The sequence below is a fragment of the Mauremys mutica genome, chromosome 12 (genome assembly GCF_020497125.1).
Source record: "Mauremys mutica isolate MM-2020 ecotype Southern chromosome 12, ASM2049712v1, whole genome shotgun sequence".
NCBI lineage: Eukaryota > Metazoa > Chordata > Testudines > Geoemydidae > Mauremys > Mauremys mutica.
Window position 1 is genome coordinate 13,745,435 of NC_059083.1, and position 16,898 is coordinate 13,762,332.

The 16,898-nt window shown below is 49.3% G+C and overlaps 2 protein-coding genes and 1 long non-coding RNA gene across 3 annotated transcripts; all 3 read right to left on the minus strand.

Annotated features, from left to right (window-relative positions):
* Positions 1 to 248: 248 nt before the first annotated feature.
* LOC123346237 (zinc finger protein 585B-like) lies at positions 249 to 3,484 on the minus strand. Its single transcript, XM_044983520.1, has 3 exons — positions 3,430 to 3,484; positions 2,717 to 2,830; positions 249 to 2,427 (listed from the first exon to the last, which is right to left on the minus strand). The coding sequence occupies exons 1-3, from the start codon at positions 3,461 to 3,463 to the stop codon at positions 392 to 394; spliced, it is 2,184 nt and encodes a 727-aa protein (XP_044839455.1). The 5' UTR covers positions 3,464 to 3,484; the 3' UTR covers positions 249 to 391.
* A 25-nt stretch (positions 3,485 to 3,509) lies between these two features.
* On the minus strand, positions 3,510 to 5,621 carry LOC123346240. Its single transcript, XR_006572953.1, has 3 exons — positions 5,568 to 5,621; positions 4,054 to 4,141; positions 3,510 to 3,556 (listed from the first exon to the last, which is right to left on the minus strand). It is a non-coding gene; the product is annotated as an uncharacterized LOC123346240 (long non-coding RNA).
* Positions 5,622 to 12,839: 7,218 nt separating this feature from the next.
* LOC123346571 (zinc finger protein 436-like) lies at positions 12,840 to 16,454 on the minus strand. Its single transcript, XM_044984047.1, has 3 exons — positions 16,441 to 16,454; positions 15,255 to 15,842; positions 12,840 to 15,170 (listed from the first exon to the last, which is right to left on the minus strand). The coding sequence occupies exons 1-3, from the start codon at positions 16,452 to 16,454 to the stop codon at positions 15,104 to 15,106; spliced, it is 669 nt and encodes a 222-aa protein (XP_044839982.1). The 3' UTR covers positions 12,840 to 15,103.
* Between the last annotated feature and the right edge of the window lie 444 nt (positions 16,455 to 16,898).

The following is a 16,898-nucleotide window of genomic DNA, read 5'->3' on the forward strand; positions in this document are numbered from 1 at the left end:
AGCTAAGTGATAAGAATACACCTAAATTCTTACAGTATAGATATGTCTGCCTTTGCAGACAGGCCTGAATATCTATATCCTAACAAGAGTGTTATCCAGAGCGGTCACAAGGGAGCATTCTGGGATAGCTCCCGGAGGCCAATAAGGTCTAATTGCTTCCACAATACCTTTAACCTGGGATTGCAATCTCGATTTAAGCGCTACTCCACTTGCCGAGGTGGAGTACAGAAATCGGATTAAACAGCCATTTAAATCGAAAAAAACAGTATGGTCATGTGAACGGAATCTTTTTTCTTTTTTAATTAACTCATCTAATTCCGAAATAACAGTCTAGTGTAGACCAGGCCTGAGTCAATTAAATACAATCTGTTTAACCCTTTCTTGTCACGTGTCACAGAAGTTTAGATTCTGTGTGGATTCGTCCATGTTTAATGAGGTGTGATCTCTCTCTGAAACTTTTCCCACAGTCCAAGCACTTGTGGGGTCTCTCTCCTGTATGGATTCTCTGATGTTTAACCAGGACTGATCTCCGTGTGAAATTTTTCCCACAGTCCAAGCACTTATGAGGTCTCTCTCCTGTGTGGACTGCCTGATGGTCGACAAGGTCTGACCTCCGTTTGAAACTTTTCCCACAGTCCAAGCACTTATGGGGTCTCTCTCCTGTGTGGACTGCCTGATGTTTAACAAGGTCTGACCTCCGTTTGAAACTTTTCCCACAGTCCAGGCACTTATAGGGTCTCTCTCCTGTGTGGATTGCCTGATGTTCAACAACGTCTGACCTCCGTATGAAACTTTTCCCACAATCCAAGCACTTATGGGGTCTCTCTCCTGTATGGATTGCCTGATGTTTAACAAGGTCTGACCTCTGTATGAAACTTTTCCCACAGTACAAGCACTTATGGGGTTTCTCTCCTGAGTGGACTACCTGATGTTTAAGAAGGTATGACCTCTGTAGGAAACTTTTCCCACAGTCCAAGCACTTATGGGGTTTCTCTCCTGTATGGATTGCCTGATGATTAACAAGGCTTGACTTGTGTATGAAACTTTTTCCACAGTCCAAGCATTTGTGGGATCTCTTTCCTGTGTGGATTGCCTGATGATTAACAAGCTTTGACCTCCGTATGAAACTTTTCCCACATTCCAAGCACTTGTGGGGTCTCTCTCCTGTGTGCATCCCCTGATGATAAACAAGGTCTGATCTCTGCTTGAAACTATTCCCACAGTCCAAGCACTTATGGGGTCTCTCTCCTGTGTGGATTGCCAGATGTTTAAGAAGCGCTGACTTGGTTATACATTTTTTCCCACAGTCGAAGCAGTTATGGGGTCTCTCTCCTGTGTGGATTGCCTGATGATTAACAAGGTTTGACCTACGTATGAAACTTTTCCCACAGTCCAAGCACTTATGGGGTCTCTCTCCTCTGTGGATTACCTGATGATTAACAAGGTCTGATCTCCGTATGAAACTTTTCCCACAATCCAAGCATTTATGGGGTCTCTCTCCTGTGTGGATTGCCTGATGATTAACAAGGTCTGATCTTCGCTTGAAACTTTTCCCACAGTTCAAACACTTATGAGGGCTCTGTTCTGTATGGATTACCTGATGACTAAAAAGGTTGGACCTGTGTATGAAACTTTTCCCACAGTCTAAGCACTTGTGAGGTCCCTCTCCTGTGTGGATTCCCTGATGTCTAAGAAGGTGAGACCTCTGCTTGAAACTTTTCCCACAATCCAAGCACTTATGGGGTCTCTCTCCTGTGTGGACTGCCTGATGTTTAAGAAGGTGTGACCTTCGCTTGAAACTTTTCCCACACTCCAAGCACTTGTGAGGTCTCTCTCCTCTATGGATTGCCTGATGCTTAAGAAGGTTTGACCTTTGTATGAAACTTTTCCCACAGTCTAAGCACTTATGGGGTCTCTCTTCTGTGTGGCTTTCTTGATGTGAAATTAGTGCTGACTTAGAACTGAAACATTTCCCACACTCGAGGCATTGAATGGGCTTCTCTCCAGTGTAGCTTCTCCCATGGTTATTAAGATCTAAGTGGTTAGTGAAGCTTTCGCCACAGTCCAAGCATTGAAGGGGTTTCTCTTCAGTATGGATTGTCTCATGTGTAACAAGCTGTGATCTCACAATGAATCCTTTCCCATACTGCAGACAGTGCCAGGGTGTCTCTTCCTTGTGATTTGTCTGGTGCGCTCTGGGATCCTTGTCTTCTCCCCCACCATTAATAGATTCATCCACTTTCTTCCTTGGGTGGTTTCCCACAAGCTTCTCTGACCTGTGCCAATTTCCCCAGGCTTCTCCCTGCTCCCAGCACTGGGAAAAATTCCCTTTAGTTCTTTCCACAGAAGTCCCCTGTGGTTCTACATCCCTGGACACTTCCTCATGATGATTTCCCTCCTTGGTCTCACCCCCTCGCTCAGCTCCTGCTGGGAGAGAGACAATCCAGACAGGAGTCATTGTGCTGGGGAGAAAGAGGAATAGCACCGAGGGAAAACCCAACTCAAAGACTGAGCAACAGGATTCTGCCTCCACATCCCTCCCAAACTCTCACAGGGAAGGAAACTCCTGCAGCTAACAGGATGGGTGGAAAGGCATGAGTGATTACAGCCCTGCTCTGGGTGAGAGGAGGAAGAACTGAGGGCGTCACTCACACCATATTTTGGGATTCTCGATTTTTGCCTTCATTCCCTAGATGGTTTCTGTGTCAGTTCTCACCTGTGTGGGCGCATTTCACAATCCTTCTTTCCTCGCAGGCCTGGAGATCGGGCACCCACGGTTCTTCCCCTTGTTCCAGCTGGGCGATCAGCTCAGGTTTGGGAATGGGAAATCCTGTGCAGAGGGTGGAATCAGACTGGATCAGGGTGCATGGAGCATTAGTGGAGTATTTGTCATAAAGGATATTCTGTGAGTGGAATGTTTCCCTGTGCTCTGCTGCAGAAACGTGGCATCCAAGAGGACAGGAACATGGTCACTGAGCCCCCTTGCACAGAAGATGTCTGGGGAGGTGAGTTGAATTATTACTACACCCTCACTAGGGGTTCCCAGGATCTGTGCGCTGGGGGCCTTGCTGACTCACACACACCTCTGGACTTAAACCCCTGCCTCTTTCTAATCCTGCACAACCCAGAGCCCTCCCCATGCCTGGAACTATTCCCAAGGAGGGAGGTGAACAGGGATTGTGTGTGCAGCCAAGAAACAACACAGACAGGACAATGCTGGATTTATGCCCCTTTGAAAGCTGGAGCAGTGGGGATGCTTTAACTTGTCCATTGGGTATTGACACCCCTGTCCCACTGGAGAGGGCATGGAGATGCAAGTCTTTCTCACACGGCACTCGCCTCTGATGTAACTGACCAGGGAAGAACCTGACCAGATTAATTATGCAGACCCCACAGCTTCTAATAACTGAGGGGATGGGGATCCCTTACCCAGCGAGGTCACCGTCTCATAGTTCTCCTGCATGACGTCCCTGTAGAGGGCTCTCTGAGTGGGGTCCAGCAGAGCCCCCTGCCCCTGGGTGAAATACACAGCCACCTCCTCGAAGGTCACCGGCATCTGGAACAACAAGAGTCCCTCCCTCAGCACCTGCTGCCCCAGCCACAATCCCACTAGTCATGGGAAAGGAAAAAAACCATGAAGCTCTGGGAGGGTCAGAGTAGCAGAATCCCACCCCCACCCTGCTCAGAGCAGCCAGGAGGCTTCAGGGGGTGGGGGAAGGTGAGAGCTCCTTGTCCCCCCAGCACACGGAGCAGGGCAGGGTCTTCTCATTTCCCACACGCCTGCCAGCCACAGGCTGATACGGGAAGCAGAGCTCTGAGCCAGGGGCAGGGACTGGAATCCCATCTTATTTCACAGCAGCATCTGGCCAGTGGGTTCAGGCTTCAGCACTGGGAGCCTGGAAAATGTTCCCAGCGCAGTGCAGGGGGGTTAAATCCTGTTTGAGAAATTGGGGAACGTCCCTTCCCCCACCACCAATGGGCCTACTTAGAAAAACAGCAGGTTTATCACACCCTGTCTCCTCCCTGCCCAGCCCCTCCCTAAAAATCCCCTACCTGAGCTGGCTCCATCCCAGCCATTTCCCTTCCCTGTGTCTTGGAAGATGGGCCGATCTGGAGTGAAACATGGATGTGATTCCTCAGCCTGTCGGGGCGAGAGGGGCGATGGGGGAGGTTACAGAAGGGGCTTCAGTCCATGTCACACCCCAATTCCACCCAGCCTCTTCAAACCCTTCCAGTAACAGCATCTCTGAGCCAAATGCTAGAAAAAGAACAGACTCAAAGGGGCCATTTTGGGGGATTGTCGCCCACTGCAATCTAAACCCCTCTCCCTTAGCAACAGCTGGAGCCCTCTGGTGGCAACACCAGAAGAATGAGCTGCCCTGGCCTCCCCGTGCAGCCCCCGGGACAGGCAGGCAGAGGCTGAGCCCATTGGCCCATCCCCACCAGGGCCGCCCAGAGGATTCCGGGGACCCGGGGTCTTTGGCGGCGGGGGGCCCTTCCGTTCCGGGATCCACCGCTGAAGTGCCCCGAAGACCCGTGGCGGGCCCCCCCGCCGCCGAATTACCGCCGAGCCGGACCCGCCGCCGCAGGGCAGCCCGGTCTTCGGCGGTAATTCGGCGGAGGGGGGCCCCCGCCGCGGGTCTTTGGGGCACTTCGGCGGCGGGTCCCGGAATGGAAGGGCTCCCTGCCGCCAAATTAACGCCGAAGACCGGGCTGCAGTTTGGCGGCGGGTCCTGCTCCGTCTTCAGCGGTAATTTTCCAGCGGGGGGGTCCTTCCGCACTGGAGCGGAAGGACCCCCCCGCCGGCGAAGACCGGGAGCAGAAGAAGCTCCTGTGCCCGGCCCCGCAAGAGTTTTCCGGGCCCCCCGGAGCGAGTGAAGGACCCCGCTCCAGGGGCCCTGAAAATCTCTGCTGGGGGCCCCTGTGGGGCTCGGGGCCTGGGGCAAATTGCCCCTCTTGCCCCCCCCTCTGGGCGGCCCTGATCCCCACTCCCCCCTGCCAGAGCCAGCAGTGACTCCGGTCTGACACTAGTGTGGCTGAGATCTGAATCCTGCAGGGAAATCAGACCAGGGCCCCGGGCAGCCCCCAACACTCAGGACACACAAACCCCATCAGCATGGGTGTGTGTGACAGTAACACACTGGGAGCAGGGTGTGGGTTGGGTGCTGGGTTTTTGCCTTGTAGCCTCTACGCCCTGAGGGGTTAGTCCCCCCCTTCCCCCCATCACTCCCAAAGCTGGGTGGACCAGTTCGAGGAGGAGAAAAGATTTTCTCCACCCCTCCCCACTTGTGGCCCATGGGGCAGAGAAGCTACCTGGTCATCTCCCCCCCTTCCCCCGCCAGTGTCCCCCCCTCACATCTTCCCCCATTCCAGCCTCAATCCCCTCGGCCCCATAATCCCCCCCATCGCCCCATCTTCCCTTCAGTGCCCCCCGCCCCCATCCCAGCCTGCCCCCCGCAGCCCCCGCACCCGCCTCCTGCCCCCACCCCGCTCCCCCGCCTGCCCTCACCCCCGGCACCTCTTTAGCCTCCGCCCCCTGCAGCCCGGGGGTGCCGGGTCTCTCTCACCTTCCCTCCGAGCGGGGCCCCCCGGGGCAGGGGCCGGGCCGGGCTGGGGGCTCTGCCCTGGGAGAGGCTCCTGGCGGGGGAGGAGCGGGAAGGGCCCTGCTGGAGAGTCCCCTCTCCCGGCTGCAGCCAGGGCTCCGGGCTCCCAGCACCAGCCGCCCCCCGGGGCTCGGGGATCTCGCCAGGAGCCTGGGAGCCAGAGTCACCGCAGCGGCTGCGAGTCACTTCCTGCGGCCGGGCCTGAGCCCGGAGCTCGCTGCCCGGAGCCGCCTCCCGGCTGCTCCTGGGTCCTAGCGCTGAAGGGATCGCGCTGCAGCATCTCTGGCTCCGGCTCCTGTTCCACTCCCAGGCGCTAAGGTCAGAAGGGCCCATCACGAGCATCTAGCCCAGGGGGTCTCATGACCAAATTTGGTGGCCTCAGAGTGTGGCCAGCAACACTCACTGGTGTCCGCTCTGACACTTTCCCCATGAATCCTAACTAACTTTACGAGAAGCCAATACATATGCACACAGGTAAGAGGGGGGAACGTTCCTCCTAGTGTGGGGGAACTTTTCTGGCTTATACGGAGCCATGGTGGAATTGGCTAGAGAAAGAATCTGAGTCCTTTACCCAGAGGCCTGCATGACCTCAAGGATCCCTCCCCTTCCACTCTGGTCCCCATAACCCCCAGGCTGGGCTCAGGGCTCCTGAGGTGCTCAACCCCCAAACTTCTTGTGATCACCCAGGACAGGTATCCCCATCATGGGGTGTTCCCTTCACTCTGGACGCTTCCCTGATCATTGCACAGAGTTCAGAACAAATACAATTTATTAAACAACAATTAATACAAAAATGAGGAGAAAAGTGGGAAAGATTAAAGGAAAACATGTCACTCCACTCGGGGGGGAACGGGACCACAAACAGCATCTGCGGGATGCCAGGGCAGTTCACAGTCTGTTCCTCCCATGTCCCAGGCCTCCTGCCCAGGCCCTGGCTGTGCTGCAGGGATGCTACGGATCAGACACTTACTCTGGTGGTGGCCACATGCCCTCAGGCTCTAGGTGGCAGGACCCTTCTCCTAGATCAGCCTCTTCCTCTCAGGGTTATTTATAAATAAATAAGTGGCGATATACCAATCTCCTAGAACTGGAAGGGACCTTGAAAGGTCATCGAGTCCAGCCCCCTGCCTTCACTAGCAGGACCAAGTACTGATTTGTCCCCAGATCCCCAAGTGGCCTCCCTCAAGGACTGAACTCACAACCCTGGGTTTAACAGCCCAGTGCTCAAACCACACCCAGTCTGGCCTGCAAGGCCTCTTGGCTGAGGGCGTCTCCTTGCCCTGGGCCCCTTGCCCAAGATCCCCTTGGTTCACTGCTCCCAGCTCTGAACTGCTCCAGTTTCCCTCTGCCACAGCACTGCTGCTGCTCTGCGTCGAGCCCAACTCTCTCTTTCCTTGGCACCTCCTGCTCTGCACCGGCCCAGCCAGCTCCAGCTCACACAGAGGAGAGGAGAGGACCCCGGGCTGCTGACTACCTCACTGGCTTGCCTGCCCTGTCAATCAGGCTGACCTAAAGCATTGACCCCTTTCCATTGTCAGTCTCAGGATCTTGATTTCTCATTGGCCCTTCCCCTTTCTTTTGGTATTAGGAGGTGGCCAAACGATTGAAATGGCCAACTAGTGGCCAACTCATTAAGTTTCAGTAAGAGGCCAACAATCCCCTTACACCTATAAACGTGAAAATCATAATTTATTTATTACTAGCTAGTAAGTCTGCTACTGGGAAAAAATGTTATTTCTACGCTTGCTAAAATTTTTAACAACTTCTCAGCTAGCGACTCAGGTTGCCAACTTGGTAATATTTAAAAATGGACACTCAAGCAGGATTGCTGGAACCTTCCCTGCCCCACCTCTTCCCCCTGAGGTCCCATCCCTGCCCCACTTCTTCCTTCCAAGGCTCTGCCCCAACTCCCCCTCTTCCTCCAAGGCTCTGCCCGCCCTCCACTTCTCTTCCTCCCCTCCCTGGCTAGGTCAGGAGGGACTTGCCTGTGGAGCCAGGCCTAGTAGCTGCAGCTGCCCAGGGCAGATAGGAGGCAGCCCCGGCTGAGTAGGGTCTGATGCGAGTGATGACCCAGTTCCTCCCCACCCGCAGTAACTCGACTTTGGGTGTCTGATCAGTAGATCTGACCAGATATTGTCAGGTCCCCTTTTCGACTGGATTTCATGGTTGAAAACCAGGCACCTGCCCACACTAACAGCACCCAATGTGCAATAAGTGCTGGGAATGCGTCAGGAACAACTTCTGCTTTCTGATGGTGGAAGAAGTAACCGGAGGACAGACGGGTTAGACTCAGTTCTGACCAGCAGGGAATGGGGCTTACATGGGGGGGGACTTCACACAGAGCTTGTAGGGCAGCCACAGTCCTGGGAGAGAGCTGCTGCTGGACTGGAGAGTCCGGGCTCTCAGCTCCCCACACTGCCCCTCTTAGGTCGGTGGAAGTTCTCCTGGTGAGGACATGCCGCACCGACCCAAGAAGGATTGTGTGAACATCACCTACCACAGTCATTACTGGAGTGGTTATAAGTCAACCTCATACAGGTCAGCTTAGGTTTGGAGTGTTGCCGTACCCTTACAAGCAAAGGGATTTCTCTCACCCCAAAGCTTTCAGCAGTCCATGTTCATTGGAAACCCTTCTCCTCGCCCCTTCTTATACTCAGAACCTTTATACTGGAAAAGTCTTTAGTGGGTCATGGGGTCAAGGAACTCCATGGCACAGGTGAGCTCCACACTATGCTACAGATGAATTGTAAGTTTCCTTGTTTACCCCCTTCTTTCTATTGGTGGACGGCCAAATAAGAGTTTTCTAACAGGGACAGTCAGTCCTTTATTGTCTCTGAGGAGTTAGTCTGTGGGCGTTCCCCAAAACTATGGCATATTTCAGTAACAAACTGGGTTACCCTATGGCTGGGTTTTCCCAGAGAGAGCCTCTTTTTTGAGCCTGCTGAGTGGAGACGCTCTCTACACCAATATTCCACACGAGGATGGGCTACAAGCTGTCAGGAACAGTATCCCTGATGAGGCCACAGCACAACTGGCAACTGAGCTTTGTCACTTTGTCCTCACTCACAACCATTTCAGATCTGGGGACAACTTATATCTTCAAGTCAGCGACACTGCTACGGGTATCTGCATGGCCCCACAGTATGCCAACATTTTTATGGCCGACTTAGAACAACGGTTTTTTGGCTCTCGTCCCCTAGCGCCCCCTCCTCTACTTGTACTACATTGATGACATCTTCATCATATGGACCCATGGGAAGGAGACCCTTGAAGAATTCCACCAGGATTTCAACAATTTCCACCCCACCATCGACCTCAGCCTGAACCAGGCCACACAAGAGATCCACTTCATGGAAACTACAGTGCAAATAACTGATGATCACATAAACACCACCCTATACTGGAAACCTACTGACCTCTATACTTACCTACATGCCTCCAGCATCCATCCAGGACACATCACACGATCCACTGTCTACAGCCATGCCTCAAGACACAACCGCATTTGCTCCAATCCCTCCGGCAGAGACAAACACCTATAAGAGCTTTATCAAGCATTCTTAAAACTACAATACCCGCCTGGGAAAGTGAGGAAACAGATTGACAGAGCAAGATGAGTACCCAGAAGTCACCTATTACAGGACAGGCCCAACAAGGAAAATAACAGAACACCACTGGCCATCACGTACAGCCCTCAGCTAAAACCTCTCCAGCGCATCATCAACCATCTACAACCTATCCTGGAGACAGTTTATTCTTAAGCAATTGCAAGAGGGGAACTACACACCCGGGCAGGGAATTTCCCTTACTTTAGGTAGGGCTCCAAATATAAACAATTGGGGCAAGGCCTTTCTACCTTTTTTTTAATTTAAATAGACAATAATGATTATAGCTGCAGTTTGTTTATACATTTTTGCCAGATTTTTTTTAAATAGGCTTTGCTGCAGTTTACATTTTATTATTATTAAAGCCAGGTCAAAAAACAGCATTTCTGACCATTTCCCCAGCCGCCTAGCACAAACCCTGCTTCCACAAATCTTGCGCTATTAGCAAGGTTAGCCTGTCTTTTACTCTCTCACTTGACAACACAAAATGGCTACTACACTTCCACACACAACTCTTTTGTGCTTCTAGCACAACAATCAATTTTAAACTTTTATTTTTATTAAACCTTGCATTTTTGATTTTAGATTAAATGGTTTAGCCTCATGGGCTTTGGTTGGCTGCAACAACAATGCATGGTTAGTACAGGAGCGGTGTGACTTTATGAGTGTAATATAATATCTCATTGAAGGTGACAGGACCAGAACGAGTTAATTAACTCATAGACTGACCTGACCCATGGGTGAACCTTAAGGACTGGTTAGGAAGATATGTAACCGACTAGAGCTTTGAAATGCAAGTCTGCATTGTTAGAGGTAGAAGGGGAGATGTTTGCTCAGGTCTTGTGATGTCAGCAAACAAGTCTTGTCTATTGCTATAGTTTTAATTCAAAGATCAAAAAAGGAATATTAGCATTTATGATGATACTTGAAGGAAATAGTATTATTGTCTATGTGTCTCTTTGAAGGTTGTGCTAACCTGTATCTGAACTGTTTAATGGATAAATTACTCTGTGCTAATTGCCAGGATGTTTGGAAGAAGGAGTTAAGCCTATTGTTTTCTCAGGCCAAAAGGCTGCTGGAAATGTATAAAAAGCCTGGGACATGATCCTGCTTCATCTCAGATCTGCTCTAGGTTTCAAGAGGGGGAAACCTTAAGCCATAAGGATTGAGATCGCCAGTCACTGACTGGAGCCACCCTGAATATAAACATTGGACTATAACCTATGGACTATTTCTAAAAGGACTTTTGGCAACTACAAGCTGATCTCTGCTATGCATCTGAACCTCAAGAATTGAATTCAAGTCTGTCTGTAGATTGATCTTTTAACCAACACTCTCTCTCTTTTCTTTTTTAATAAATTTTAGCTTAGTTAATAAGAATTGGCTATAGCTTATTGTGGGTAAGATCTAAGTTATAATTGGACCTGGGTATGTGGCTGATCCTTTGGGATTGGAAGAACCTTTTCTTTTATATGATGAAGTAAGATTCTCAGGAATCATCATCATATCTGACAGGTGTGTGTGGACGGAGGCCTGAAGCTGGGCACTTTAAGGGAACTGCGTGGTTTGGACTTCTAAGTGACCAGTCAGGTACTAGAGAAGCTGTTTTCTGCTGGTTTGGTAAATCTAAGTATTGGAATAACCACCAGCGTTTGGGGTTTGTATGCCCCGTTTGGTTTGCAGTTCACCCTAATTGAGTGACCTCAGCTGGCTCCCACGGGCAGCACCGTCACAAGCGGCGCCAGAGTTTCTGGCGCCCTAGGCAGAATTCACGGGGCGGCATTTTGTGCGCTCCCCACAGGGTGCGTGGGAGCTTCCGGTCCCGTCGTGCCGCCAAAGAAGGACCCTCTGCCGAAATGCCGCCGGCGACAGCGGCAGTCATTGAGCTGCTCAATTGCCTGCTGCTGTTTTCCGCGGCACATCGGCAGAAAGTCCTTCTTCGGCGGCGCAACGGGAGTGGAACCGGAAGCTCCCGTGTGCCCCGTGGGGAGCGCACAAAATGCCACCCCCCGAATCCTGGCGCCCTAGGCGACTGCTTAGGGTCACCTAATGGAAGGTTAGTATGAACATGTAAGGTATTATTATTATTACATTCTTTACGACAACATAATTTTAAGCTAAACAAAAGCAATAAAAGCATTAACATTCCCATTGTAATAATATGATGGGGCTGTTGCACAATACATCATAATTAGTAAATAAAGCAGATACCCTATAGGCTGTATGAAAGACACACTTTTCAATTTGATATATATATTTTGGAGCATATGAATCTGACCTTGTAATTCAGAGATTTTCTGGACCTTTGGTAGCAGTGAAAGCAAATTTTGGAATCGGTCAGGTACTAAGGCAGTTCAATTAAAGGGTTATTTGGAATCTCAGGGCTGACTGTAGAACTCTATTGCCTGCAGCAGTGGTGAGATTAAAATGTATGTCTTGCAAAGTGGTGGCTTTGACATTGGGGTGGAAAATTAACCACGCGTTGTGTTTGAATCAGATCAGCCTGAGGCTTCTTTATTTCAAGCATATGCTGGTAGCTCTCCGAGGAACCTTAAAGCTTAAAACCACAAACAGTTACACACCCACTTTTCCAAACCTTATTAGTAACTTAGAAGTTTATCAAAAACAAGCCTTATTAAGAATATAGCAAAAGAAGCTTTTCCTGTTATTCACAGGTTGTCCTCTTGCGGTTACTGGCTTTTCTAACACTCCTTCTTCTTTGGCAAGTTTCTTTCTTGTCCCCCTTCTCCAACCCTCCTACTCACTTATGCAGTTAGCTTACCTTGGATAAATAGAGGCCTGGGAAAAATATGAGGCCTATTGAAGTTTTCTCTTACAACATACACGCGGCTATTATTAGCTTGGAAAAGCAGGTGTTCTGTAGGGTCATTTTTTGTCCCATACCCTTCCAACAAACGTTGTCATGAACAGTGACAACTTCCCCAGGCTTCAGTTTTTGTACACGCTGAAGCTGTAGGGGTTCTAAAGGCCAAAGTGTCCACTGATTCCCTATTTTTATTTAAATGTCGGGGGTTATTCCAGGAGCACTGACTACAAATCGGTTAGGCATACCAGGTCGTTTAATTTCCCAAATGTTTTGGTGAATTATTTAATCCCACATGCATTTTTGCCACGGACCCAGCAGGATACGGTATGTGGGAACCCACATCCCTCCAATCGGTCCGTATGCTTGGAAGGAGCACTGCGAATGCCTGCACTTCCACCCAGAAAGTCTTTACGGCCATGGATCAGATGATACTCCTGAAGTGTCTGTCTGTAAGAGCTGTAGGCAAAGCCTGATCCTCCAGATCACTCTGAATGGCCATGAGCTGGTCATTCAGGAAATCCTGAACTTCTGAACAAGCCAGATCTCACCACAGTGCCTGCCCAGCCTCAGTGATATTTAGCACCATCGTCATCAGAAGTTTCTGGGTCATTGACCTCAGGGCAGAGATAACACGTAATTCAGCCTGTACCTGGGTTAGCTGTGCTCCAGAGAGAAGACCCGTGGCCTTTTCCAATTTATTTATGTTGTTGGCCTTTATAGATATTCCAAATTGCAGCTGTGCTACTGGCACCATTTTATCGGTGATTAGTGAAGTCCCCCGCTTCTTTTTTTCTTTTTAGAGGAAACCCAGGCCCTTTGCTGTGCTAACCTAATGGCAGTTCCTTTTCAGCAATTAGAATATATAGAGGTGACCTGAAAACTGGAGACGGCAGTGTACATTTTATAGTCCCGAGCATAGCATTAATTAGTTTATTGCTATTTTAGCTTTCTTTTTTTTTTTTTAGGTGAAGTACCATACCACATTTATTGGCTAAACACTTTTAGATACTTTTGGGAGGCATTAGCATTAATAGCATGGGAAGGGATATATTGCAATATGGTGCAGGTTAAATTATTGGTTTCTGGGATTATTTTAGTACAGGTAAAATTTCCGGTGGCAGAACAGACTTTTCGGGTATACGTTTGATTATTTACCCTAGTTGGGTGACAAAGTAAAAATAAGGGACTTTTTCATTTCACATGCTATACATTTCGGGAACGGCCATTATATTTACCTTGCAATAGAACACATTAATTTTAGATTTTGGGGGCTTATTTGTAGTGATAGTCTAGATTTCTATTTTTATTGACCCATTTGTTTTTTTACTTGTTTGCTTATATGACTGATTTTGAATTTTAAAGAATCAATTTTTTTGAGCAGAATTTTAGTAAATCACTAAGACGTGAAGGCTTTGGCCACTGTATTTCATTAGAATATATTTGTATTTGGGTATATTACAGGGGAGGTAGTGGTGGTGGGGGAGATGGTAGGAGTAGCATTTGTGGCAGCAAAATGCCTTTGGTATTCATCATCTGAAAGCCAACTGGGGAGTGCTATACATGCTGAAGGTACTTGTCCAAAAGCACAGCATGCATAACTTGGAATAAACCCCAAAGTCCAACGAATACCACATTTCCAAGACTCGTCCCCATAACTTCCTTCTTGCTAGTATACAATATTTTGTTTTTTTTCCCACCAGTGCCAGTTTTTAATGTTCTTTGTGGTCAGAAGTCCCTGGGCTTTGGTGATTTCAGTAGAGCAAGTGTTCCTACTTCTTTCTTGGCACAGTGGTGGTTTAGCATTTTGCAGGGGAGAGGTTACTAGCACATCACCCTGTAATGCTTTAGGTTTTTTAGCACAAGCCAAATGCATGGTAGTTCTGTCAGTGGACAAGGGAGAGATTACTAGCACTTTATCTTGTCCTTTTTTTCTGCTGCCCAAAAGAAACAGCAGCACCAGAAGGAGAAACAGGCTGATCATCAGTCGTAAAGTCCTCTTGAGGTGGAGAGGCCTTTTTGCAGTGAGAAGCACGGGTCCAGGCAGTCAGTTCTTGGCATTTTACAGCGGTGTTGGTAGTCAGCAGGACTTGATAAGGGCCTTTCCAGCATGGAGCCAGGGTGGTCTTTCGCTGATGGACCTTTATGTAGATCCAGTTTTCTGGTTTCAGCAAGTGGGAAGGTTGTTCAGCTATAATCATTATTGTCGATTAAAAAAAAGGTAGAAAGTCTTGCTCCAACTGTTTATCTTTGGAGCCCTACCTGGAGTAAGAGAGATTCCCTGCCTGGGTGTGCAGTTCCCCTCTTGCAATTGCTTAAGAATAAACTGTCTCTGATTTGTTACAACCAACCTAAAAGAAAAAACTCTGTTTTCTTCCACAATTATTGATGCCGTGACTCGGATGGTAACGCCCAGCTCAGCCAGCGGCAGCTACTGCAGACTGTTCCCCTTCGAACCCCAAGGCGCCAATCAAGAGGTAAGAGACCTTTTGAAATCTCTAATGGGGTATCGAAGGAGGGCTGCCCGTGGAACCGTCTGTCCCTCTGGGGCTCATGCCATCCGAACTTATTGATTTTGTAACAAAATCAAATGCAGAGAGGTACTGAGGAACTGTTGCCGCTCTCAATAAGATTAGTTTGAAGTGATCAGGGCCAGCTCAAGCTTTTTTTGCCACCCCAAGCAAAAAGTGCCGCCCCCAGGCACGTGCTTCCTCGTCTGGTGCCTGGAGCCGGCCCTGGAAGTGGTACTGAGGATTTAGTTTTCCCTGATGTGTAACAAGGCCTGATTTCAGTCAATTACATGGAAGCTGCTTAACCCTTTTTGTCATGTGTCACAGAAGTTTAGATCTTGTGTGGATTCTCTCATGTTTAATGAGGTGTGATCTCTGTATGAAACTTTTCACACAGTCCAAGCACTTGTGAGGAGTCTCTCTCCTGTGTGGATTCTCTCATGTTGAACGAGGTCTGATCTCCATGTGAAACTTTTCCTACAGTTCAAGCACTTACAGAGTCACTCTCCTGTGTGGATTTTCTGGTGTTTAACCAGGGCTGATCTCTGTCTGAATGTTTATCTACAGAGCAAGCACCTGTGGGGGTCTCTCTCCTGTGTGGACTGCCTGATGTTGAACAAGGTGTGACCTCAGTTTGAAACTTTTCCCACAGTCCAAGCACTTGTGGAGTCTCTCTCCTGTGTGGACTACTTTATGTCTAACAAGGTCTGACCTCCATATGAAACTTTTCCCACAGTCCAAGCACTTGTGGGGTCTCTCTCCTGTGTGGATTGCCTCATGTTGAACAAGGTGTGACCTTCTTATGAAACCTTTCCCACAGTCCACGCACTTGTGAGGTCTCTCTCCTGTGTGGACTGACTGATGACAAACAAGGTCTGACCTTCGTATGAAACTTTCCCCACAGTCCAAGCACTTGTGGGGTCTCTCTCCTGTGTGGAGTGCCTGATGTTCACCAAGGTTTGACCTTCTTATGAAACTTTTCCCACAGTCCAAGCACTTGTGGGGTCTCTCCCCTGTGTGGACTGCCTGATGTTTAACAAGGTGTGACCTTTGCATGAAACTTTTCCCACAGTCCAAGCACTTATGGGGCATTTCTCCTGTGTGGGTTGGCTGATGTTTAACAAGGTCTGACTTTCGTATGAAACTTTCCCCACAGTCCAAGCACTTGTGGGTTCTCTCTCCTGTGTGGATTGCCTGATGTTTAACAAGGTCTGACCTTTGTGTGAAACTTTTCCCACAATCAAAGCACTTGTGGGGTCTCTCTCCTGTGTGGACTACTTTATGTCTAACAAGGTCTGACCTCCATATGAAACTTTTCCCACAGTCCAAGCACTTGTGGGTTCTCTCTCCTGTGTGGATTGCCTGATGTTTAACAAGGTCTGACCTTTGTGTAAAACTTTTCCCACAATCAAAGCACTTGTGGGGTCTCTCTCCTGTGTGGCTATTCTTAAGTGACTTTTGTGCTGACTTTGGACTGAAACATTTCCCTTCAGCTCCTCCCACAAAGGTCGCCTGGGGCTGCACTTCTCCAGGAACTTCCTGATGATGATTCTCCTCCTCATTCTCATTCCCTCGCTCAGCACCTGCTGGGAGAGAGATAATCCAGACAGGAGTCATTGTGCTTGGAAGAAAGAGGAATAGCACCGAGGGAAAACCCAACAGAAAGACTGAGCAATTGGATTGTGCCTCCACAACCCACCCAAACACTGAAAGTGAAGGAGAAATGGGAAGGAAACTGCTGCAGCTAAGAGGATGGGTGGAAAGTCGTGAGCGATATTTGCTGACTACAGCCCTGTCCTAGCTGAACGAGGGAGAACAGGGGGTGCTTACTCACACCATATTTGGGGATTCTCAACTTTTTCCTTCCCTCCCTAGATGGTTTCTGTGTCAGTCCTCACCTGTATGGGGGCATCTTGGAAGCCTTCTTTCCTCACAGGCCTGGAGATCGGGCACCCACGGCTCTTCCCCTTGCTCCAGGCGGGCGATAAGTTCAGGTTTGGCAAGGGGAAATCCTGCACAGAGGGTGAAATCAGACCAGATCAGGGTGCATGGAGCATTGGTGGAGTATTTGTTACTAAGGACATTCCGTGAATGGAACCTGTCCCTGTGCTCTGTTGGAGGAACGTGGAATCCAAGAGAAAGGGAACGTGGTCACTGAGCCCCCTTGCACAGAGGAAGTTGTCTGGGGAGGTGAGTTTAATTATTACTACACCCTCACTAGGCGTTCCCAGGATCTGTGCGCAGGGGGCCTTGTTGACACACACACAGCTCTGGACTTAAACCCCTGCCTCTTTCTAAACCTGCAGAGCCCAGAGCCCTCCCCAGGGCTGGAGCTAGTCCCAACGAGGGAGGTGAA

Bases quoted from the DNA above. Each gene is read 5' to 3' on its own strand.
- LOC123346237 (XM_044983520.1), bottom strand. From the start codon at position 3,463: ATGCAGGAGAACTATGAGACGGTGACCTCGCTGG. The intron at 2,831-3,429 runs GTAAGGGATCCC...CCCTCTGCACAG, and splicing joins TGAGACGGTGACCTCGCTGG to GATTTCCCATTCCCAAACCT. The intron at 2,428-2,716 runs GTGAGAACTGAC...TCTCTCTCCCAG, and splicing joins TGTGAAATGCGCCCACACAG to CAGGAGCTGAGCGAGGGGGT.
- LOC123346571 (XM_044984047.1), bottom strand. The intron at 15,171-15,254 runs GTCAGACCTTGT...TTTCAAACTGAG, and splicing joins GGGAAAAGTTTCATATGGAG to GTCACACCTTGTTCAACATC.